This window comes from Seriola lalandi, unplaced genomic scaffold, assembly GCF_002814215.2.
Source record: "Seriola lalandi dorsalis isolate HSWRI2012SDOR001 ecotype SW California unplaced genomic scaffold, Sedor1 jcf7180002054548, whole genome shotgun sequence".
In the NCBI taxonomy this organism is placed as follows: Eukaryota; Metazoa; Chordata; class Actinopteri; order Carangiformes; family Carangidae; genus Seriola; species Seriola lalandi.
Window position 1 is genome coordinate 419,161 of NW_019525101.1, and position 24,600 is coordinate 443,760.

A 24,600-nucleotide genomic window follows, 5' to 3' on the forward strand; every position below is an offset into this window, starting at 1 on the left:
CATCCTGTCCACCAGTTGGTTTACTGACATATAACAGGGCAAAAGATGCTTGTTTCAAGAGGATGACAAAGGCATCTGTTGTGCTGGCTGGCGAAGACAGTTGCACGCAGGGCTAAGATATTTTAACAGGGTAAAAAACTTCTCATACATGAGTCTGTTATACAAAATCTGCCTTAATGCAGTTATTGTTTGCATTGCATGTGGAGATTTAATACTCACCCAGAGCAAACTGCAGGACTGAGGCTGTGCTGGTGTTGAGAGGAACAGTGGTCTGGGGAAAATACACAAGGCAGTTTAGGATGTCACCAATAAATAATCAATCTAGTTTAAGTTGTGAAGCAATATCAGCTAATGAAGAATGTCCACTGTGATTTGATGCACTAAAGTAGTTACGTGTTGTTAATGTAACAACAAGCTGAACAGTGTTTATTCACTGGCGTTTTATGGCTGATATATTTTTTTCTGTTGCAACTGTAACCACATCTAACAATGATGTCAAGTGTTTTCAAACTTTCTGGAGACATCACTGTAGAAAGGTCAGAACATCAGCCACTGGACAGTAGTACGACATTTTCATCTGGTGTTACTCTTTAAATGGCAAGTTGGTGGAGCATTTTTCCTCAATAGAATAAAACCATTAATGGGCTGTAGATAATCTTTTTTATATCTGTTGCTGTGTGCTTGTCTGTGACAATATATATGTGTGTGTGTGTGTGTGTGTGTGTGTGTGTGTGTGTGTGTGTGAGTGTGAGTGAGAGAGAGAGAGCGAGAGAGAGAGAGAGAGAGAGAAAAGCATAGATATACTGTGCGTGCATGAATGTGCGTTCTGATTGTTGTTGCTGTTGTATTGGCGAAAATCTGTGTGTAAACATTTCTGTGTTTCTGGATGTGCATGCTTGTTGCACTTGACAGAAGAGCTGCCAGGCAGCGGCATCAAACATTTGGAACAGTGACAGACAAAGCAAATGCTTATCACAGAAGTAAATAGAATCATGAGGCACTAAACACTTCTCTGTTGTTGACTGGCTTTCATCTCGTACAGCAGAATAAACAGTTTGAAATCAACTTTATAAAGATAGAAAGAAGGCATGTATAGGTTTGATAAGCAGTTATCAGTGTATGTGTGTGTGTCTGCATGATGTGTGTGTGTGTGTGTGCCACAGGGCACGTCAGGCAGTATCCTGATACTACTGTACTTTACTGTAACAGGATCATCATATGATAGTCAGTCCTGTGTGCTGCCTTTGGTTTCCCTATCACTTTTAAATATTGCACCACGCTTGCTTTTCATCAACATCTGTTTCCTGCAGCAAGTGGGAAAAGTTAGTTTTGGCTAAAACTGCTGGTGAAAAACTCATAAACGCCATTGAGTTAAAGTTGGCAAATGACAGAAAGAGATCTGTGAAATCATAAAACACATACAGTTACTTGTCTACATGTGCAAGAAGCACAGTTCCTTGATTTCAACACATCTTAAGCTGGACAAAGTCAGCATGTATGTTTTGGATTTTTGACTAATATTTCACCATGTAAATGAAACATACAGTCCTAAATTTCAAAATGTAATATTGGTTCAACAGTAATGTATTATTCATTTTATTTTGGAATCTATATAAACCATGAGAGCAACAAAACCACAACCAGACATCACGTCCTTGGTCAGAAGAGGTGTGATTACATCTAGTAAACAGTAATTTGCTGTAGTTGTGGTTGTGGCCACTGAGTGGTTGGTTTGAACATATGGTCAATGGGCTATAAAATGTACAGTGGTCGCAGTGTGGCAGTTACCAGCTCTCGTTCTCCGAAGGGCTCACAGAAAGTGACCGCTCTGCCATGCATCAGTACACCACACTGCTCTCCCACATCACAGTTACTGCACTCAGACCTGAGAGGAGAGGAGAGGAGAGGAGAGGAGAGGAGAGGAGAGGAGAGGAGAGGAGAGGAGAGAAGAGAAGAGAAGAGAAGAGAAGAGAAGAGAAGAGAAGAGATTATTAGAAGTTATAACAAAAAGCATCAAGGGACAGTGCTGAGGATTGCACCCTAAGATTACAAGAACAGTTGTAACCTTTTTACCTACCAGATGCTGGGGTCCAGCTCTCCTTGGAGGTTGGAGTCAAAGTCGTCACGCAGCACAGCATGTTTACCATGGAGCTCCACTATTCACACACATACACCATATGCTCGCAGTTAGCACAATCTGTGTGATAACTGGTCTTTTTATGCTGTAATTACCTTTGTGATTATATCATTAAAAGGAAATAATTAACAGCGTGAAATGAAATGCTGACTCACCAAGGCTAGGTCTCAATGGGGACTCAGTTGGAGCTGGAACAGAGAAGAAGAGAGTAGAAATTGTCAGTCACATCTTGAATGCTTGAATGTACCGGTATAGTTTGATGTCAGTGTCAGCCCTAATGCCAGACCTGGGTCTTACTTACAGGCTGTTACTGATTATGGGCAGATTGAGGGCTGTAGAAGTGTGTGTGAGAAGTGTGTGAACATTCATGTTAATATGTGAACAAAAGGAAATGTACAAACTACTGAGGCTTTTCATATCTTTGCAGTGTGCTATATAGTCAGTAACTACAGGGATATGGTCCCATTCTCAAATCATCTCTGAATGAAACAAACTTTCCCTGTGTCCTGGCCGGTCACATCTGCAGTCTCCTGGCTGCTGATGTTAATTCCTTTCAGTAATGAAAGACTGGGCGGCCATGATTAACGGTTCAATGCCAATTAACCGCCATCCTCCCCACGGGCGCTTGTGTGCTGTAATCTGTGGCCACTGCCTAGCTAACACACTCAACCATCAATCTCTCCCAGGGGATACACAGCTCTGAGAAGTGGAGGGAGGTGAATGGAGGGGGGGTAGTGAGTGTTAAGACTAAATTAATCAAACATGGGTATTAAAAAGAAAACACTGGCCTCACTTTCTAGTTAAATTACTTAGAACATTCTGTAGAATACAGTCTGCATCCACATTTTAGAAACCTGCCATTAAGTTTTTGTGCTTCCAAATATGGAGGGAGTAGAGAAAAGTAAGCTTGAGGATGTAATAAATCAACCTGAGGTATTTTTGATAGATTAGTTTTGAAGAAACAATTTATTAGCTGGTACACATTGGTAACATGAACGGTGTGACAAATTGCACCATCTGACTGATGCAATGGACTACACTCAAAAAAAGAAAAAAGAATGTTGCATCAGGTGATCCTCGGGCTCTTGAACTTTGTTGTGATATTTCAGATCTGGCCACTGAGAACATTAAATAGAATGAAGTTTGTATACTGTTGTTTTATCTTGTACATTTACACAATGTTCCCTATTACATAATTTAAGTTGGACCTTATTCTGCCATCAGTCACTGCTGAGCAGCACAGTGGTTTGACCTTAGTGAACATGTCACCCGTCAGTCCCTTTGAGCCTCTTTACTCTGCTTTGGTAGGTGGGGTGTTTTACGAAAAGCCTTACTCCAGACTGAAGAGAAGGATAATCTGCCACAGTATTCTCCATCCAGGATGAGCCTGCCCACCTGATAAGACACACTAAGATAACACAGTCCAAAGTTTCATTTAGAGTTACCGAAGACTTTCTTTCAAACCTTACAGCAGTTTTAAAATTTCTTCCAAGAGAGGGGCTTACATTTGAGAGAGCCCACCTAAAACCTCCTCATAGACAACAGAACCTGAATCAAGAGAGGAGGGATTATCGAAAAAAGGTTTCTTACTATCGTAATGGCTCTGCAAATGTCTATACTTTGAGCTCAAGCTTCAATTTCATTAGCTGCCCTCGTTTTTTCCCATTGGATCCAAATTCTGGGCTCTTAGAAATGGATTTACTATTCACAGACTGGTGGTAAAGTTTCTTGCTGACTGTTGAAGTTGGAGTCTTAGCGGCCTGTGTGACAGAGCTGGACGGTTCAGTGACTGCGACTGTTGCTGCTGCTCTGGTGGACCCTGACGCTCAACTCCATGGCTGTGGCGCAGGCTCGACGATGAAGCCCATTAAAAGCAGATCAAAGGGCCGTCTTCCTCCCTCTCCATCTCTCTTGCACTCTCCCTTCCTCCCACTCTAATCCTCCAATGTTTGCTGATTCAAAACATCAATCCCAGCATGTGTAACTCTCTCATGATTCTTGCAGTTTATTCTTATTAAGCTATAATAAAAAGAAAATAAAGCATACAGTTGTATGCTCAGTTTACATGAGCATGTGTTCATCTGACAAATTCAACCTGAAACGAGCTTGTACTAAAACTCGATTCCTGGTAATCCACCTTCTCAAACTCACATGCAGCAATAAATGCCTGGTTGATATTCTGTTCTCTACAGTCTTCTCCCATCTCTCTCTTAAACAAACCCTTCTAAATCGCTCTCAGTCTTTCTAGTGAGGCCATTTGGCTGGAGAAAGGCCCGGAAGATTTTTTTTTTTTGGTTGGATAATCCCTTCAAGCCTCCAAAAAGACCTCATTTACAGTTTTCTTTCTCCATGCTTCATCGCACTCTCCTGCTGTCTCTCTCACTTTCCCTCTATCACAATCTCTCCCTGCTGCCCACCCCTCCATCCGCACCCATTCTGTCTCTCTCTGCCTAACCCTCTGCGCATCGGGAGCAGACAGTGGCGCTTATTTCACTTGGATTAATCCCCTCTCACTTTCTTAAAGACTTCAATTACTGCCTCCTCTATTAGCGGCTCATCTCTGTTAATGCCTGTATCTCCCTGGCCAGGGCTTACACTCACAAGCATACAGGGACACACACACACACACACACACACACACACACACACACACACACACACACACACACACAAAGAAATACACACATGCACACAGACAGCTTTGCACTTCCACAGATGACCCAACCCTATTTGCTATTTTTCTGCTATGCACACACACACACACACACACACACACATGCACGCACATATACAGGAGCAACAAAAAGGAAGGGGTTCTCAGTAAACTACACTAGGGCTAAAATCACTTGGGTGCTGATGAGCAGGGTTGGGGTGATACGAGGGAGACTAAATGAGCATAAGCTTTGGCAGACTCAGACATCTCGGCACAAAGAGCGCAGGGCACAAGTCATGTTAAATCTTCTCCCCCTCTTCTCTCCATCTTCCAGCTCTAATCTCCTCTCTCTCCTCTGTCTCTCCCCACCCTGTAAACTGTACCCACTCTTCCGATCTCCCTTGTTCTCCTCTCATTTGCTCTTTTTCCCTTCGTCTGATTCACATCCTTGACGACATGAACTGCGTTTGAAGTCGAGTTGCTCCCGTCTAACTGACGGTTGCAATTACTGACTCACCAGGACGCAGGATGCTGTTGTTTTTTCTTCTACAATGACTAAAAAGAGATGAGGTTCTCCAAGGTCAGATTGTAGCCACTTCACTCCACTGAGTGAAAACCGGGGCCCTTGTGAGGGCTTCAATTGGCATAATTACAATAATCACAGGTGAAGGAGAGGAACCCAGTGCAGATGTAGGATTCTCCATTATTTTCAGATTTCCATATTACATTTGTTTTATTTGTTACCTCGTTGTGTTTTAAAGGTGGTAAAAGTAAAGACGAGACATATTTCTATTCACAGCAGTGAGAATTAACAAGTCTAGCCAATGTCTCAGAACATGAGGACAGGCTTATTTAGAGCACAGGTTTTGGCTGTCTGTTTCTTCATCTCCGGGCTGCCGTTAGTTAGAGACAACACATATTCTACCACATATCATCACCCCTTCCTTGTTGAAGTTGAATAAGTAATTTCATTGAAATATAAATTTGACCAAATAGCAAAAGAGAAAAAATCTTAAAAGCAGAAGAACAGAAATGAAGACCTGGCAGAGAGACGGGAATAAAGAGGAGAAAACAGGGCTAGAGGAGACGGTCAGGATGCAAGAGGGGAAGAGATATAGACGACTGAGGTCTCAAGGTTTCTTGTCGGTGAGTGATGAGGGATGGCAGGCGTGCTGGCGTTCAGCTAGAGAAGCAGGCTGGCTGGCAGACTGGGTGGGTGGCGTGGAGGTGGGAGAGTGGAGGCCACCCGTCTCTCCTCTGTTGCGCTGTGATCAGGCGTCCCTCAGGGAGCAGTGGCCTCTTTGAGTTATATGTCCCTTTAATAATCCATCTGGGGTGCAGTGCACTCGGCCAGGCCCATAAAGACCTGATTTATTCCCTTGCTGGAAATGAGGGGACCTGGCGATGCTGGGCAGAAAGCAGGGGCTGCTGGCCCTGCTGTCAGGAGATAGAGCTGATGGACGGCCTGCAGCGCCATTCAACACCCACAACCACTCCACCCTTTAGCACTGAGCACCCTTTCCTAACCAACCGATACGTCTCCTTATCTCCGAACTTGACTTGTCTCATCTGGGCTCATTAAGTCTTTTTATGGTTGCTCAGGCGGAGCAGAAATTTACTTCTGTTTCATCCTCATGCCTGTCTGTTCTTATACTTGCAATCATTTAAAACAGTGGCGGTACTTAGCATTTCGCTGTGTCATGCTTTAAAGCATCTCTAGGAGCCTTTCCAAACAATCTGGCAATGTGCTTGCTGATTGGTGTCACGATCTACTCCGTTGTGCTGTAGATTTCGTTCAGTTGCAGGAGTATTTGTCAGAATACCATTAGTTTTGTCTTCTGAATCCACAAATATCAACAAAATATGGGGATTTTCTGTGCTGGTTGTGGGTTGAAGTAAATGGGGTATAGATCAAAGCAAACTGGAAGGGAAGCTGGATGGGTGAATTGGAGGTAGAATGAAGGGATGGGTGGAGAAGTGTGCTGGCCCAGCAGAAAACAACTGTGAGCGCTCAGGGGGGAGCCGTGTGTCTGGAACCAGGCATCCCTGGTTCCTACACTGCTAGACACACATGTACACACATAAAACCACAAACACACAAATCCAGCCTGTGCTTCTGCCTCAGCAGGATTTTAGGGGCACCGGAGTGGAAATATTAGAAGCAAACACCTGTCTCTGTGAACTTGTAGAGAGGCTTTCTGTTACTGAGAAGCAAAGTGCTACATGCCAGATTTTCCACAGCGAGTTCAAGACTTATATCTTGCCTCTTCTTTCTTTATCCTTAAATCTCTTATTTACATTAGAATTTAACTGAATGATTTCTGTCTCCTTCCACCTCCTTATCATTCTAAGCTCAAATTCACACCCCAATGTTACCTTCTTTTTCTAACTCCTTGGCTAATCTGTCCATCTGTTCTTAAAGTCTTCACCCTGGCTGATCAGCCCTGATTGCCTTCTTATTCGAGCAGCCTGCCCGCTGTTTCTCTCCCTCCATCCCTTCCTTTCTCTTTTCCTTCTTCCTTCCCTCTCCTCCGTGGATCATAACCCTGCTTTAGATAGCTTTCATTTCTCTAGCTCTTCAAAGCTTGAGTCTTAAGCATATGAACTTCTGAAGTGGCTTGAGCTGGCCCTGTATCTTTTATTCCACTTTGAATGTTAATGCCTAGATTTGAAGTAACTTTGCTCAGAGCAGCTTGCACTCTCTTTGCCACTCTGCAGCTGAATTTGGGACTGTAGCCTATTTGATCCTGCTGGAAAGGAATCGTCGACAGGCCTCAGCCTCACCCACTGGTAAGTCTGCCTTTGTTGAGGGAACTAAGACAATAAATGTAATTCATGGATGGTTTTTCATTTTACGATTTTTTACTGAGATGGTTTCTGCTTCACACTTCTTTACATAGTAATACAGTGGTTGCACCACAGCACAGTTTGTTTAATGTCAAAGAAATTCTCAAGTTTCATTTTTATGTCAGGAGTCTTGCACAGTCCAGTTTCATGATATTTTTTAAATTTGCACAGCTTTTTTGAAGTTGCATGTTCTGGTTTGGAAAGAGGAAGAGGAACTGACAACGGTGAGTCAGATCAGCATAGTGGAGAAAAATTGTGCTTATTGGAAAATCCACAAGAGACCAGAAGCGATCACACTCATTTCTGTTTCTGTTCCTTCCTTTTCTATCATCTCTCCTCAGTCTCCTTTTGCCTTCTGTTGCCTGCGGCATGTTCATTTCTCATTTGTAATTCAGATTTTCTGGCGTAGTTCGGCAACAGAAAGAGTGTTGCGTTATTGGCCGTCAAAGGAATTAGCCTACAACAAGGTCGGCCATCCGTTCACATCTACTCTTTGCCCACTTTTTTTTTTTTTGGTAATGATGTGTAATTACCACATCACCTCTACCCAACACTCAAATCACCTGCAATTTATGACCTTCAAGTTTCTCATTAACACTATCTCTTCAGCCCACCTATTTTTTCCCTCTGTCCTCACATCTCTCCTTCACCAATGAGACAATGAAACTGTCTTTACTGACACCGGTAATTTATAGCTCTACATTCCTCAGCTATCTCTACTATGTATCCTTTATCACTGTGACCACTGTCTATCCCTCATACCTGTACTTTCACTTGTTCACTACAGATTTTATATTTTACATTACCTCACTACTAGTTTCTCTGCCCGCTCCCATTCACAACTTATATCCTCCAAGGCATCGTAGGGTCTAAATCTTTACTTTCCAGCTTGTCTGCTGTGAGTAGTTGTGTGTTAGTGTGATATTGCAGGGCCTTGGCAATGAACAACTAAGTGACTGTTGTTGGCTGCAGACATTTCATGTGCAGAGGGAGGAGACTCGGGCAGTGTGTCAGTGGTGGTGAGAGGATGAGCTCTCGGGCAAGGAGACAGAGGAGAGAAGCCTTGTAGCTAACTCTCTGTCACTCTTCCAGGCCTGACTGAGGGCTCTGTGCCCCATCTTTTCCAAGTGGCATGGAGCCATCAAGTTGAGCACTCTGCCTGGCATGTGCTACAATCGTCTGCAGTGTCTCCAATGACCTGCTAGGGGACATATTTGTAATAAAGAGTCCTCAGAGGCTGGGCACAGTGACTACTTTTTTTTTTTCTAGTAAAGATTAAGTATATTTTAAAGCTCAAATATTGTTGTTTTTACCTTGAAACAGAAAACCTTGAGAAAAAAAAAGCCAGCAGCAGCTAGTGTACTTCTCCACTTTTAGCATTAAAGTCAAATTTGATACACAAGGAGGAGTTCTTGAGTGAGGAGGAGGCTTCTTTCCTGTAAACAAGCAATTATACACACTCAGCATGCAGAGTGGGACTGCACTGTCTGTCAATAGCTACTTAAGGCTGTCACAGAAAGTGGATGTAAGAAGTGTTGGCCATAAAGCGTAAATCTCCGACAGAGAGAGGGGGGAAAAAGCTGAGTTTAGCATAAGCTGAAATTAAGCTGGCAATATAGGACATCCAAATATCTCTGGCTCTGGCGCATCATTAGGGAGAGCCAAGACGTGCTGCAATGCCACTGTCATGAAGAAGCAGCATATCAACCATATTGTGTCATCCATATTCTGACTATCTGTGCATATGATGGACAGTAATAGGAGGATAGAAGGGGGAGGGTTAGCATATTTGTTGGTGCACATGTGCGCTTGAACATATATGTATCTGTGCAGGTATATCTGCCTGTAAGTGCAATATATTCACATGTTTGTGTCATAGAGGGGGAAGAGGGGAATATGTTTGTCATCCCTGCTACTCACCTCCTTGCTCACAGAGCTGCTGGGCCAGAGCATCCTTGAAAATAATCTGTCCTCGATGTGTTGCTGTGGCACTGAGAGAAAGAAAGAGAGAAATCAGGAGAGAAAGACAAAGAGAGAAGGAGCATTAACACAATCAACACTACTAGGAAAGTTAACTAGTCTGTCCTTAATATATGAAGATTAATACAGCATGGCATCATTTCCCACTAAACCAAAATGTGCTCTAGCATCCTACATGAACGCAGACATTTTCTGAGGTTCATTATGATGTGACTTTGGGGTGAAAACAAAAAGGAATATCCTCAGAGCCCTGTCAAAATGGAAATTTTAATAAACTAACTTCTCAGAGGCTATGTGGGATAGAATAATATTTACATGTGAATGACAGACATGACAAAACTGAAAGTAACAGTGAGCTAAGCTGACTACACATGCACTGGCTTATTATCTTATCTGGTGAGCAAAGTTGGAGGGCTTGTTTCTATGACTGCATTTTCTCTGACTAAAAGGATAATTGTAATGTTATTATCCACATATTGACTGGGATATTTCCTTATTCACGTTACTGTATCAATGACATAGCAAAACGTTTGTGCTCATACAGTATAAAATACTGTGGGTTATCATATATCTTCCAGTATCATCAGTTCCCTGCTCTACCATACTGCATTCGTGCATGCCAGTGTAAATGTAACTGTATGTTGCGTGCTACCGTGTATGTATAGAATGTAATATGAATTCCTTCCGGTGGCCACGAAATGCATTATTCATTTGAAAACGGAGAGATGTTTAAAAATCTAAGAGGGTGAAATGGCTCGGAGTGCAGCGGGATCTTTTACACAGATACTGAGACGTGCGCTACTGTGCTGGAGCCATGCAGAAAGAGATCCACTCTCATTTGCAATATCATAATGATAGTGGGAAATACGCATATTGAAAGAAGCTGCTTGAGTACAGGAATGTCATCTCTTCCAACAATACCAACAACAATAATAACACTGCTGCTACAACTACTAGTGACAATAAGCATAAAAACTAAAATAAAACAGTTGCTGTTATAATGTTCATGTAAAAACAGAGTGAAAAATAAAAGAAACAGGAGAGAGACTGAGGTGGAAAGATTACTGTGTTTGGAGGCTGCAATTTTCAGAGAGTCCTTGAAATGAGTTATTGGAAAAAAATGGTAAAGTTTTAGAGCCCTTTGTAGCTCATTCCAGTTAGTGGCAGCAGCAAAATGGTCTGTATAGTAGTGGCCCTATGAAGGTGGCAAGAGAAGATGGCACAACAGTTTTAGTTGGATCGTAAAAGCTGTATTGCACCACTCCTCCAGTATAATCAGCGTTTTCCCCACAGAATACACAGAGGGAAAACGGTTGGAGTGGGACTTAGGTCAAAAACATAAAGAGGATAAATATCACAGCCATGACGTGTTTCCTCATTGGCTGCTTGAAGTATTACTGTGTGTCGATCAAGGAGAGTAGAGCAGTTGGAGTCTTGTCTCATCTGTCTGGCACTCAGACAACAATTTAATGTTGTAATTTGGCTTTGATATCATATCATCAGTGGCTTGCAAATCTGAGGGAACTCAGACTGAAACACACACTGGCACAGCTATGGCAAACTATGTGTGCCACCCACATACAGTGAGAAAGTCCCTTCAAGGGGCACTTGTGGAAATAAGAGGTCTCTGCCATGTAAGGACACACTTGGGTTCCTTACACTGTTGTCTCAGTGTTCAGGGTATTCCCAGGATCCAAAGGCATGACACAACATTTCTATTATCTAAGTGAAACAAATAGAGCTCTGGATAACCTCACTGTGATTTCAACTTCACTCTATGTCAACTTCAATGGGAAACATCCAGACAGTGTGCTGAGCCACACCCGGTCAACACACTGTACATTACACAGACTGAGAGGAGGAGAGGAGGATTAAAAATACAGAATATAGTAGGTATCTGAGTCCGTGAGCCCCATATCCATTTTACACTCTCTCTCCTTCTCCTGCTTCTTCATGTCTCTTTCGTTCTCTGCCACCCCATGTGGATTTTGCCTTGCACCTCCCAAACTCTGCCCTACTCTGGCCCACCATGCAGACTCAGGCCTTTTTATGGGTGCCAAGGCATTTACACGTTCATCTCAGCTCATGAATAATGAATAGGCCCCTCATTAATTAGTAAATAGCTCCAGTGCATGTGCAGAGCTGAGGAGAAAACATACATAATTACACTCATATTTCAGAATTGGGCGAAAACTAATTTGAGTTTGGTATTTATGAATAAAAGATGGTGCGTAACGAACAGCGGGTGGGGATGTAGGAACAAGGCCGTTAAATATTTACTAAACACAGTCTCAAGTCAAGTTCACTAAGCAGATTCTGTTAAGTGACGGGGGACAGGGGGCTCTATCAAGTAGCAAATTTGACCTCACACACATCTTATACACACACCGGTGAGACAGTGAAATATAATCCAGGAAGCTGAGTTGGAGGAAAGAGCTTTTTACATCAACACAACGTGAAAAGTATCAAAAGTAAAGGTACTTATTATACAGCAGAATGACCAGTGTCAAAGGTATATCATATCATACTGTATATTATATTTTTTCATTATTTCTACTGATGCATTAATATGCAGGAAGCATTTTAATGTAACTCATTGAGGTGTAGCTAGTTTTAACTATTTTATAGACTGTTGACTACTTTAATCTGAAACAATGCGCTATATTTTATAAACTGATAATATATTTTGTTGGTAAAATCTTAATTAATCTGCAAAGCAAATGTCCAATAAATGTAGTTGGGTAAAGAGTTCAATATTTGCCTCTGAAATTTAATGGAGTAGAAGTATGAAATAACATAAAATGGGAAAACTCAAGTACAAGCCTCAAAATAGGACATAAATAAAGTACTTGAGTAATTACACAGAGGTGTCTTTGAAAATTCGAGACAAGTATTTGTCTGTTTCTAATGATGTTGTTTTCTTCACCTTCAATAAATACAAAGGCAAAACAAATGTCAGATGAGATAAATTCAGAGGGAAATTCAGTGCTATTCCCTTGAAATTTTGTGTATGAGTGAGTGGTCTGATAGTGTGCGACTTAATAACGTGTATGTCATTAAAACAGTAGCCAGGAGAGGGCATTTAGTCTGAGCTGGAGAGTGTGTGATCGGCGCAGCGCGACGCCAGCGTCTGTCCTGCCGTCACACTCCAGTGGCTCCTCAGCGTGTGTCTCTCATTACCATCTCCACTCTGGGAGCCACGCACACACGCACGCACACACATACATACATACATACATACACACACACACACACACACACACACACACTCGCACACACACACACACGCGTGCGCACCCAGAACAGCGTGGATACACACAAAACATTTATTGAACATCTAAATGTTAATTTGACTTTCTTTGGGGGGGAAAAAGCAATTAAGGACCTAAATGTGTTGGTGTTTTTTTTTTTTCCTCCTTTCTCTCTCCTCTGATTCAAACGAGGGATCATTCATCTTGTGTCATCCTCTCCCCTCTCATTAGTCTGGGGTGCAAATCTGAGAGATGGGGAAGAGAGAAGGATTGAGGAAGATGGAGAAAAAGAGGGGGATTGAGAGAGAGAGATGGATGAATTGGGGGGGAAGGGAGAGTTGGGATTTGGTCAGAGGAAATAGAGATGGGGGTTAGATGGCCTTGTCTTCAAAGTCCACAATCTGCTGTCAAATAGCGAGGCATACAAGAAAAGGCAGGAATCCACACACACACACACACACACACACACACACACACACACACACACACACACACACACACACACAGTGGGGAACCCTGACAGCTGATTTACCCTAAAGCCATATACATGCAGTTAAACATAGCTACTGCAATCTTAAAGACAGGACTATGCACTGAATACTGACCACACAAACAAACTTTTGTAAGAGTTTCTTTTTTTTCCAAAAGGCCAGAAAAAAATGATTTTCTCTCCCTCCACAAACTATTACATCTGAGGGCAGAGGACACACACATTGCCTCGCTCTTCTTCCCTCGTTAGACGACACTCCCTTCCCATTCTCCTCAAATCCCAATTAAAAGCTCATTTTCTCTCCCAGCTCACTAGGCCTGTTGGTAATCATGATTAATATGAGGAGTTTCAGTGGGGTGCAGTTCCAGTCGCCAGCACTGATTTGGTGCATTTGGACCAAGCCCTTAAAATAATACACCCTAATTGGTTGATTTATCTTCGGCAGTGAGGACCAGCTGTGGTTATGGCATCGCAATCAGGGACAACGAGTATAAGAATGGAGAGGCAGAGAGATGGAGAAGTAAAGGCAGGACAATGAGAGAGGCTGAGCACGCATTCATTTCTCTCCAGAAGATCACTGTTCAGGAGCTTGGATGAAATGTAAAGTGCGTTTTCTTTGATTTCATCCCAGATTTGACATTTTCATACCCATCAGGACCTGAGAAGGTGTGACTGGCTTTGTGAAATCACATTACTCCCTCCCCCCTCCCTCTGCCCCTAAATTAATTAATTGAAAAAGGCTCCTGGAGAACATGCAAATTTAATGAAGCTCCACAGAGGAGGGATTTGGGAGTTGTTTGGCAAATTACCTGCTTGTTAGCACAGGGTCATAGAGAGTTACGGCTCCGAATACAGCCAGAAGAAGCACAGTTATTGCTCAGTATACAGCCAGGAGAAGAGCAATTGACCTTGACTACTGTTAGTGAGTAATAATTAGGGGGATTAGGAAAACAACAGTTGTTAGGAGTAAATATGTAAGGAAGAAGCAAAAAAAAAAAAAGCTGCTTATTTTCAGGCTCGGGCAGGTAAGAAGTGATTTCTTTCAGTCTCGAAAAAGGCTGCATGAAAAACTGGATATTTGACAAAATCAGCCTTTTTTAAAAACCTTTGTCTTCCTTCCTCAATTTGTCAGCAAGGGTCAGATTAGGACAAGAGAGGGAGAAAGGGAAGAATCTAATGTATTTACCCAGAGCAAAGAACAGACAGATGAATCCCTGCAACAAGTCATGTCTGTTATTTATCTTGTCAGTCACAACGGAGCGCATTTGAGGGGAACAGACAGCGCAAAATGTCGAGCAATCATTTCACACAAAATACATCTGGAGCAGACCCCCTGTCCCTTGAGCATGGTTCATTTTGCTGCATTTAAAATGAAATGCTTTTCTTTTTCAATCTCCATGCTCTATTTCATCTAGAATTGATAGGGAGGTCACCGTATCAGCAGGTGGGACGGCAACCTCCTGATGAGACTGTGACTCTGGTGCAGCACATATGTGATGCGGACAATTTATGGCAGTATTGATCAGAGCACTGATGTGTACTATGCATGTGTCTGTATGCGCTGGTGTGTCTCTGTTTACACAGGTGTATGTATCTAATTACAGAGGTCACGGACTGTCCCATGGGAAATAAGACACTATCATGGATGCAGAGACCTTTAGGATAAACGGCAACAGGAGCCTGGGTTGTGATCCGTTGAGGAGCGCAGGAATGGGTTTGCCTCTTAAAGGTGATGATTTACTGTTAAATTCTGAAAGAAGTGACACATTTTGAAAGTTTAGGAAAGGTTAAACACATGAATATGAGAGATATAGGAGTTGCTGTCCTATGTGAATGTGTGATATATGAAAATTGGAATTATATGGATGGACTGTGTCAGATTTGCAGCTCTGGTCAGATTGTGGAGCAAAAAAGTGGATGGGATTTATGTGCTCTGTCATCTTTCGCATTACTCCCTCATATTTCTATATCTACAATGCCAAAAATGTGATTGCCTTGAACCAATCATTCATGTTCCCTGGCTCAATGTCTACGGTGAATCAGTCACACAGCCAGAGGCCAGTATGGAGCTTTAATGATGAGGGGAGCTCATTAACCAGTGATTTTATGTTGAGGCAGACTCCAAGATTGACTTGAATAACAGCAAATCAATGCAGAAGACTAATACCAGGAGAAACTAGGAGCTGGGTGAGATAGGTCATCTGTCAGCCTGATGTTTGAACTCTGACCTTTGACCTCTGATTAATACAACAAGCTGTCTATCATTCTCCTTGTCAGGATCATAAAATGGAAAGTCCAATCCAAATTTTAATTGATCACTTTATTCTGTGATTGAAATGCCATGTTTCTAAAAAGGACATCTGCCCCAGACGCTTCTGTGAGGGTATAAATATTCACAGTTTTCAGCGCCCTGAATGATCTCTAGTCGGTGGGCTCTTTTTAGCAGCACACCTAAAAGCAGGAGCACATCTGCATTACAGCTAAGTCTACAATAATTGCTACCTGCTACATCTTTTGAGAGCTATGCCCTTTCTACAAAGACCACACTGTTTTCACATGCAGAAGTGGACTGTGGTGAAGTCCACCACATATGTGCTATACAGTACAAAAGTGTGTGTTTCACAAACTTCATGCTCACACAGACCTGCCTCCTCAAGGCAGATGGCAGTATCAACAACTCAACAACACCCGGCATAATTACAGCACAGGAACCATTGCTTTTCAATTACAGCTAACAAGACAAGGGAGTATTTGAGCACCCACCTGCCCTTCCTCACTCCATTTCTCTTTCTCCCACTAATTGCTCCAACAAGTGGCTTCAATCTGTCTGGGACTCCACAGATAAACCACAGGTAGCAGTGATGCGTAGAGACAAACAGATACATGGGCAAACAAATGCATATATATATATATATATATATATATATATATATATATATATATACTGTATGTATATACTGTATATACACACATACATATATATATATAAACATATATAAACACACACATACACAGCATGCCATGACATACAGGAACAGTGTGCCATTAGGTCTGCAGGCACCCGTCTCCACAGGGGAACACTTTGGAAAGGGGGGGGGGGGGGGGGCTCACATCCAGTAATTAAAGCAATCTCCAACCCAGCAGCTGTCTGAGTCCCACAGGGAGCCAGTACAAAACACTACAGCTCAAAAACACATCACACACACACACACACACACACACACACACACACACACACACACACACACACACACACACACACAAGGATATGTTCATTCAGGGCTGCATGGGTGCATAAAGCACCAATACAGCACCCATACTGAAGCAACAGTTATGCTAAAGTTGTTTGAATATTATTTTTCTCTGAAGTTAGCTGTAGTTAAATATAAAACCCCATACACACACGCACATACACATACTGCACAGACACAGACACAGACACACACACACACACACACACACACACACACACAATGCACCGACTGCCTTGAGGCTGTAAATGAAGCAGAATAAAGGCAAAGAAAGGAACAGACACACCAGTGCATCTTTGCATTCACCAGAGGAAGCTATTAACCATTCTCACCTCTGCTAAGTGCAGCAAAACATTCAGTACATTGTGTGGTGTTGTGGAATGTCATGTCTGTGCAAGAAGAATAAAAAGTGGGGCACAACTGTGTTTTATGCAATCATTAAAGCGTGAGTTGGTTTGTATTTTGACAGGGTTTTCTCTTTGCCTACATTATAGATATGCGTAGTGTATCCTATTAAGGTAACAACTGATGGTTACTTTTTAACTATAGAATTTTTATTACAAATTGTTGTTCAGTCATGACATAAAGAAGTGGTTTCCAAGAGACCAATGCAACAGCTTCAAATTACTTGGTTTTTGACAACAGCCCAAAACACATATATGTTCAATTTACACTGATATAAAACAGAAAAGTTGTTATTATTCTCACATTTTTGCTTGATAAAGGACTGACTTATCAAATAGCAGTTATAAAAACTGTTGCTGCTCTTATAGATGTATGTGTATGCTCCCCACTCCTCCACCTCCTGCACCTCCTCTGCCTCCTCTCCTCCCCTCTGCTCCTCCAAGGCCTCCACTTCTCTTTAGGTGGCAATTTACAGCCACCCAGAAAATGAGTTCTTCTGGATCCCCACGTCACTGCACTCTATCACACTCCGGCTAGTGATCTGTTACCAGGAACACTCCCACAATATCGCCCATAAAACTGCTCATAGGCCCCATATTAATGCAGTGTCGGACCGGCTCCAGCCCTGTGAAGGACGTAGGACGTCTGTGGCTTTAATTTAAACACTCATGGACACCGCTTGTGGAAAATGCTCCTTGTATCCATCAGGGCAGGAGTACTGTGTGCAAGGGCAGGACATTGCGTTATTTACAGTTTGTACTGTCCAGAGTCAGACAAATGTCTTCTCTGTGACATCCGTAGCACTATATTTTTATTACCTTGGTTGACTTTTAAACTGACTGTAGCATTTGTTACAAAACTGCATTTCTGGGGAAGAGTCCATTCATATAAACCAAGATGCAGACTTTTCTGATCTAATCTTGCCCTCAAGAGTAACAACACTGACAATCCACTCCTGGAAAAATCGATGTGGCACCCAAGGTGGCCCTGGTTTTGGACAAGAGGGCCTCGCCTGCCGAATTCCCCCACGGAACCCAGAGAGGGCAGTTGTGGAGACGAGGATATACTGGTGGAGATGGAAGCTGTGAACTGTAACGGGGTGCAGTAAGAGTGTGTGTGTGTATGTGTGTGTGTGTGTGTGTGTGACGAGCAGTCTCTAGCCAGCTGGAGTGTGACTGGCTGACATTGATAAGGTCAGCCGCAGGGGTCCCTATTGTCATATAGTCGTGGCCCCCTGCCAGCCCCACTGTCATCAGCATTGCACACTGCTGCTCTGTGGTTTACACTCACACGCAAACACACAGCTCATGCACTGACACACACACACAAACAAACAGCTCATGCACTGACACACACACAAATACACAGTCCTAGTAAGCTGACACACGCTCAACAGTAAATGTGTTTGCTGGCAGACAAAAAAGCCAGTAAATCTGTTTGGTTCTGTGGATATTGTCTAAATGGCAGCCCCACTTCAGCAAATTCCCAAGCTGAATCCTTGTCTGCCAGTCTGTCCATAAAAGTCTCTGTCTGATAGTCTATCGAGTCCCTCCAGGAATTCACTGAGGGATTTTTGCAAATACTGCCAAAGTGTTTAATTTAGTTGTGGCTTTTATGAAACACTGATGTTCAATTTGCTGTGTCTTTCAAGTTTTGAAAGAGGATGACTAGTGATAAAAAAGAAAAAAAGGGATTAGTCTGCGGTTTGATTTGACTATCCAACCATTAAAATCAGACAATAATAATGTTTTCAACTTTGGATTTCATTTAAAAATACACTGGGCTGTTCTGGATATAAAAGTCTGAGAATTGCCTTGTCAAATTTATAAATTTCGTAATATTTGTGAGTGAGTTCCTTAAAGATCTTTGTAATGTGGCGCTGTGCTGCTGTGACTTTGCATGGGGCAGAGTTGTCTGAATACTCCCTTTTCCTCTACACTTCTCCCGCAACAGCTGCTAATTGCATTTTGACTGATTATCAGCATGAGGCTGTAAATCACCGGCCAAGAGAACTAGAGGGAAAGAGAGTTAGAGGGTGTTTCCAACAGATAGAGATGGAGAAAATGATGAGGAGCAAGATAAACCAGAGGAAGGAGGGAACAAAATGAGGAAAAAGGAAAGACCAAGACTGTTCTCAAATTCACACATCTAGAGTAATTTCCTCTTGGGCCAGGGTTTCATAGAAATACAGTAAGTAACATGTACATATAGAGACATGAAAGCTAAATCACCTGTCCAGTGTCAACTGGTTACCTCCCCTGAGTGTGTTGAAATGGGCTAAAAATCACAATATAACCGCTATTAGAAAGCATTTATTCTAGTGAGAGTGGAAAGCTGCTGGACTTAATAAATAGTAAAATAATAGAATAACTATCTCACATGACTTTTTTCTGTTGCAAAAAGTGTGTGTGTGCATCACACCCATCCTTGGGGGATGGGTGGATCTGACCAACACATTTTCCAATGAGAAGAGGGACCGAGCCCATTGATTGAGAGGGTGGGGATATTCCCTTTAATTCTCAGCAGGGGAAACACACACACAGACATTCACACCTGCTACTGCACAGGCCATGTCAGGCAAGGTAATTAGGATACAAAAACACACGTTAACTCTGTGCCTGGTTTAACCTCTTTCCAGCCATCTTGCATGCTTTCTCTGACAGGATAGCCTTTTAACATCCTGTCTGCGGCTCCAACAAAGAAAACACCGCCCATGATGTGAGCTGATCTCTCAGGCTCACTGGGTCAATACGCGGCCACACAACATTAACGGATATTATTGTTAGAGTTTACGACTTCCATGTCAGGGTTATATGTGTGGCAGCTGTAAAGGTCCTAGTCCGTGTCACGAGGCTATTCATTTGCAATTTGTCTTATTCTCTCTTAGACCCTTTCTTCTCTTCACATGTGTGACTTACAGGAAGTTGACGCAGCCAGTGCCAGGTGGTGGAGCGATCCACACAAAGCTGAAGCTGGTGGAGGGCTGGTGGCTAACGTGGGAAGCGACCACACTGCAAACGAACTGGGTACCACCAAACTGACGCTCTGGCATCACACCTGGAGGAGAGAGGAGAGAATAAGTGAGACACCAAAAAGACAAAACAATTGGAGGGATGGAGAAAGTGAATGAGCGTCACCAACATTTTCTCTGTTTTCTGTCATTTGCCAAACATTTCACTAAAGCCTACAATGGTTTTTCAGATTTTTGAATGTTTTCCTCACCTTACAGGTGGCAGCTGGTTTCCATTTATTTTAGTACGGTATCAAAATCATGCATGCACTGGCAAACACAAGAAAATGGCTTTTTAAACAGGTTACTCTAATTTGTCACAGTCTGTTATGTTTCCTTTTAGATTTGTAAGTTACATTATCATTGTGTGGTAAGCCCATTTATAAGATCGTGATTTTTATGGTCTGGCAGTGGTGCGTGTTCATGGGCCTCCCTACGACTTTGTCTTCACAAGCTGCCACGTCAGAAAACTACAACCAAAGACAAACAATAACTAAGAGACAGATGGGGTGTAAGGGATTATGTTTAATTTATGGCTTCTGGGGTTAAAAAATTGTTTTCTGGTAGCCAGCTCTCACTAGTTTCCCTAACAGCCCTAACAGGCTTTAAAAATTAATACACAGACTGCTGCACACTCATAGACTTACTTTCACAAAACTGTGATGGATTACCAAAACTATCACAACCAAGTCTGTTCAGGTTGATTTTATGTAGTACTGAAATGAAAGAAGACAAGTAGGAACACATAAAAATAAATAATGGTGTGCTGTGCGAGATGATTTGCAGCAAAGTCAAACCTATCGACTGGTGTACAATTAAAAGTCTGAAAGTAAGAGAGTCACAAGGACCTGTGCGATGTAAGGAACTACTGATACTGAAAACAAGGCACCGCATTGACTTTTACCGATGTCTGGACTGTTGAACATACATATCTGCCTTACTCGATCCTCCCTTCTTTCCGTTAGCTTTCTACTTCTTTCCTCACTTGTTTGATCTCATGCCATTGTACTATTAATTTTTCCATCCACTGGCAACCTGCAGTTTTCTTTTTCTTCTTTCATTGCTTCCTGCCTCACACTCACTTCTCACCCACCTTCTCCTCATTGCTCTTTTTTCCTCTTCACTTCTCTCCTTTCATCATTCATTTTTTCCTGGACCCCCTCCTCCTTTTCTCCCTCCCTGTGAGCTGACACTACATAATGAGGATCTGGGTTCGGCTATGATTGCACTGATGGAATGACATCATGTCACACAATCTTTCCTTCATATCACAGAGGGCAAGGGCAAGATGCCGCCGGCCTCATCAATCACTGTGCAGACATACAGAACAGTTTAATAATTTACCGTAACTAAATGGCTTTGTTGTGACTGAGAAGAGGCGTCCAAACTGTGCAGTAACTATTCTAACTGGAGTATGCATTTGCACAGACACATCTCCCAGACAGATAAACTGGGCATTTGTCATAATTCTGCAACACCAAGTCAACATTGTGGTCCAGTGCACACAGAGCAAACACATTCAGCCAGTTTAAAAATGTATACGATGTCCCATCTGTGTATGAAGATGTGCTCTGAGCAGCAGCGCTCTGTTGGCTGGCCTCTGCTTTATACAACCTTCAAACACAACCCTCTCCTCTCCTCTCCTCTCCACTCCTTTCCTCTCCTCAATCATAACTCACATCACTGAAAACATAATCAGCAATGATTAATAACATCTGAGCTCCAACATCCCCTGGATCGATGTGCAAATCTATATGCAAAGATTGTGTATGTGTGCGTCTGCATCTGCGTGTGTGGTTCAAAACTAATTATTTAAAGAGAAATAATTCCTCCCGTTTCTGACAGTAATAAATTTGACTTCACAGATTGCATCCATAAATACACACAATGTCGACAGCATCATAAATGTGTCTGTCTGACTCTGCCAGCTGTGTGCGTGTGTATTTGTGTGTGTGTTCATCTGTAGTGTTGTGCAGAATTTATGTCGATGTGTATGTGTGCGTTGGTACAAACAAACCTAGTTATCATTGCTGTCGGATGAAAATCTAATAAAAACAACCTTGTTTTTACATGTATTTATTTTACCCTGTGGGATTTCCAAAGGTTTTTCTTCAACCCAGCAGTTGTAAATTTTCTAATCACACAGAGAAACATCAAACTCTTTAATTGGCGTTCAAACTGAAAGATCATCAAAGCTACGTGATTTAAGAGGTTTTCACATGACAACAACATATTGTGACATTATGTGCAAGTGCATGCATCATGTGGTCCTAATGTGTCAGATTTACGAGGTGTCAAGCGAAGCGGCCATACAAGGAGCTGCTGGTGTGTAATAACAGACTGAGATGTAATCACCCACTAATAATACTGCTGTTCTCCAATCACCTCGGCTGCAACCTCTCTGCGTAATGCCCGCGATTTACTCCTAAGCAAACAAATACACACTCACACGGGAAACACACATAAACACACATTACTGTCTTGGGTTATTGCTATGTTGTTTGTTTGAGCAAGATCCCCTCAGCACCCTTTCTTTACTGCCAACATACAAAATAGCAGAAATAGTGCTGTGCCGGTTCTTATGATGCATTCGGGAAAGCATGCATTGACATACCCATACATCTTTCCTTGTTTTTTTTTTGTTTTTTTTACACCCCCTCTGACAGAAAAAACTGCCATTTTCAGAACAATTTCATTGCTGTTACGTGCCACAAATTTACTGCCACAACCAAGGCAGTCGAGACAACAGTTTTGGCACTAATTGTCCAATTTTGCGGCAGACGAAGAGAAGGAGAAGTGCTATGAATCTTTCTCACCACATTGCCATGGTGCAATTTGAGAATCCCTGCAGATGTGCATAATACAAGCTTAGCTCTCATGGCAATGAAAACACTATCTGGAAAGCTGCAGAGACAAACAGACAGAGAGGAGAGTGGTGACAGAGCTGAGCAGCAGAATGAACAGAGGAGATAGCAGGAGAGAGTAAAGGGCTGGGGCCAGTGTGGACAGAAGGACAGAAACAATGAATCCCTCATTCAAATCACTCGTTCATTTACATTTACAGTCCTGTCACCCAAATGGTGGGAAGAGCATCATCAACAACTTTAGTGTTAGAGTAGTTTTTCATTAACAGTTATGACAAACTCTTGTAATACAACCATAACCAATGCCCCACATGCTACTGTGGTGAGGTTAATACAAACACAGAATTCAACGAATTGAAACAAAAATTGGACATAACATCATGTGAAAATAGCAACAGGCAGTCATAGAGAGAAAAGCAATGGAGACACAGAGGTAGGAAGAGGGAGGAACTGATGGTATGGCTAAAGAAAAACAGAAAGCAGTTTGGCTAGGGTGAAGATGAAAAGGCAGACTGATGCACTCCAGGACACAGCAGAGCTGGGACTCGACACCACTCACAGAATTTCTATTCCCACTTGAAAAATACACTCAGGCGTAAAAATGCAAATAACGAAACTAGTCCCTTTCATGTCTGGGTGTGGAGAGAGAGAGAGAGAGAGAGAGAAAAAATCACTATTATTCAGTGAGATCCAAATCCCAAACGTTCCAGTAAAGCAACAAGCTGTAGTGAACCTGGAGAGAGAGAGAAAAAGAAAGCTCTGACATTCCTGGTTCCGTCCAGGGAGATGAGCAGAGAAACAGAAAGACAGTTTCGTGATTGTGAAATGGAAATATATTGCAAAGTCCTTCCTGTGTCCTTGTACGCTAGGGTCACACAAACTGCTAACACCGTTTCGTCAGATGATCTCTGACTTCTTTGTTACAACATCTCTGGTAACTAACAGGTGTGATGGATGTTAACTTTTCTTTATGTGCTTGTCTTCTTCTCTTTTACTATTTTGTGCTTTGTTTATCTCATCTTTTCTCATTCTCGATCGCCCAAATTCTCTCATTGTAATTACAGCACTTGATGCAGTTGTATTTAAGCCTCAGTAACTGGGTGATGGCAAACTTTACGCTTGATCAGCTGTGGCTGTTTGTTCTCCGCATTAAGCCTCTTTATCACACAATCAGCCACATGCAGAACTCACCTACTGAGCTTACAATGACCTAAGTTGTAGCTGCAGTTCAAACGCCACCGGTGATGCATTCATGCTGCATGTTAGATAAGTATCACTGGAGGCCGCTTCTAATTCAATAAGCAGCCACAGGGGGATCTTGGAGGCAACCACACATCCACAGTCAAATGCGCACATACAAATGCATGCACGCTCACACTTGCACACACAAACACACGCAGTTCTTTCACATGCAGATTGGGCACTTATGAGCTGTCGGCAGTGATTAATGGCAAGGGAAGATGACCTGCTAACTCCCACGGTATGACTGGGCAAAGCATGTTTCATAAATATGAACCCCCCCCACACACACACACAAATGCCTATACATGCATTCTCGGGCATGGCCACACACAATCTCACAGAAACACAGGAAATGGGTGTGTCTGAATTTTAAGGGTCATATGTTGGTTGTAGGAATGTAACCCCAACATCAATCTCTGCTGGTAATTGCAGTGAATTTTTAAAGCGCCCCATAAAAAGGAAGTGGGAAG

The 24,600-nt window shown here is 42.4% G+C and overlaps 1 protein-coding gene across 3 annotated transcripts in view; it reads right to left on the reverse strand.

Moving 5' to 3' along the window:
• Positions 1 to 24,600, reverse strand: part of reln (reelin) — a 91,249-nt gene that overhangs the window by 35,275 nt on the left and 31,374 nt on the right. For all 3 annotated transcript variants that reach the window (XM_087176340.1, XM_087176341.1, XM_087176342.1), the window contains exons 3-8: positions 19,933 to 20,071; positions 9,558 to 9,628; positions 2,293 to 2,325; positions 2,078 to 2,156; positions 1,789 to 1,885; positions 220 to 271 (exon numbers count right to left, since the gene is read on the reverse strand). In XM_087176340.1, the coding sequence (XP_087032466.1) occupies positions 220 to 271; positions 1,789 to 1,885; positions 2,078 to 2,156; positions 2,293 to 2,325; positions 9,558 to 9,628; positions 19,933 to 20,071 (471 nt within the window). The remainder of the gene's footprint in view (positions 1 to 219; positions 272 to 1,788; positions 1,886 to 2,077; positions 2,157 to 2,292; positions 2,326 to 9,557; positions 9,629 to 19,932; positions 20,072 to 24,600) is intronic.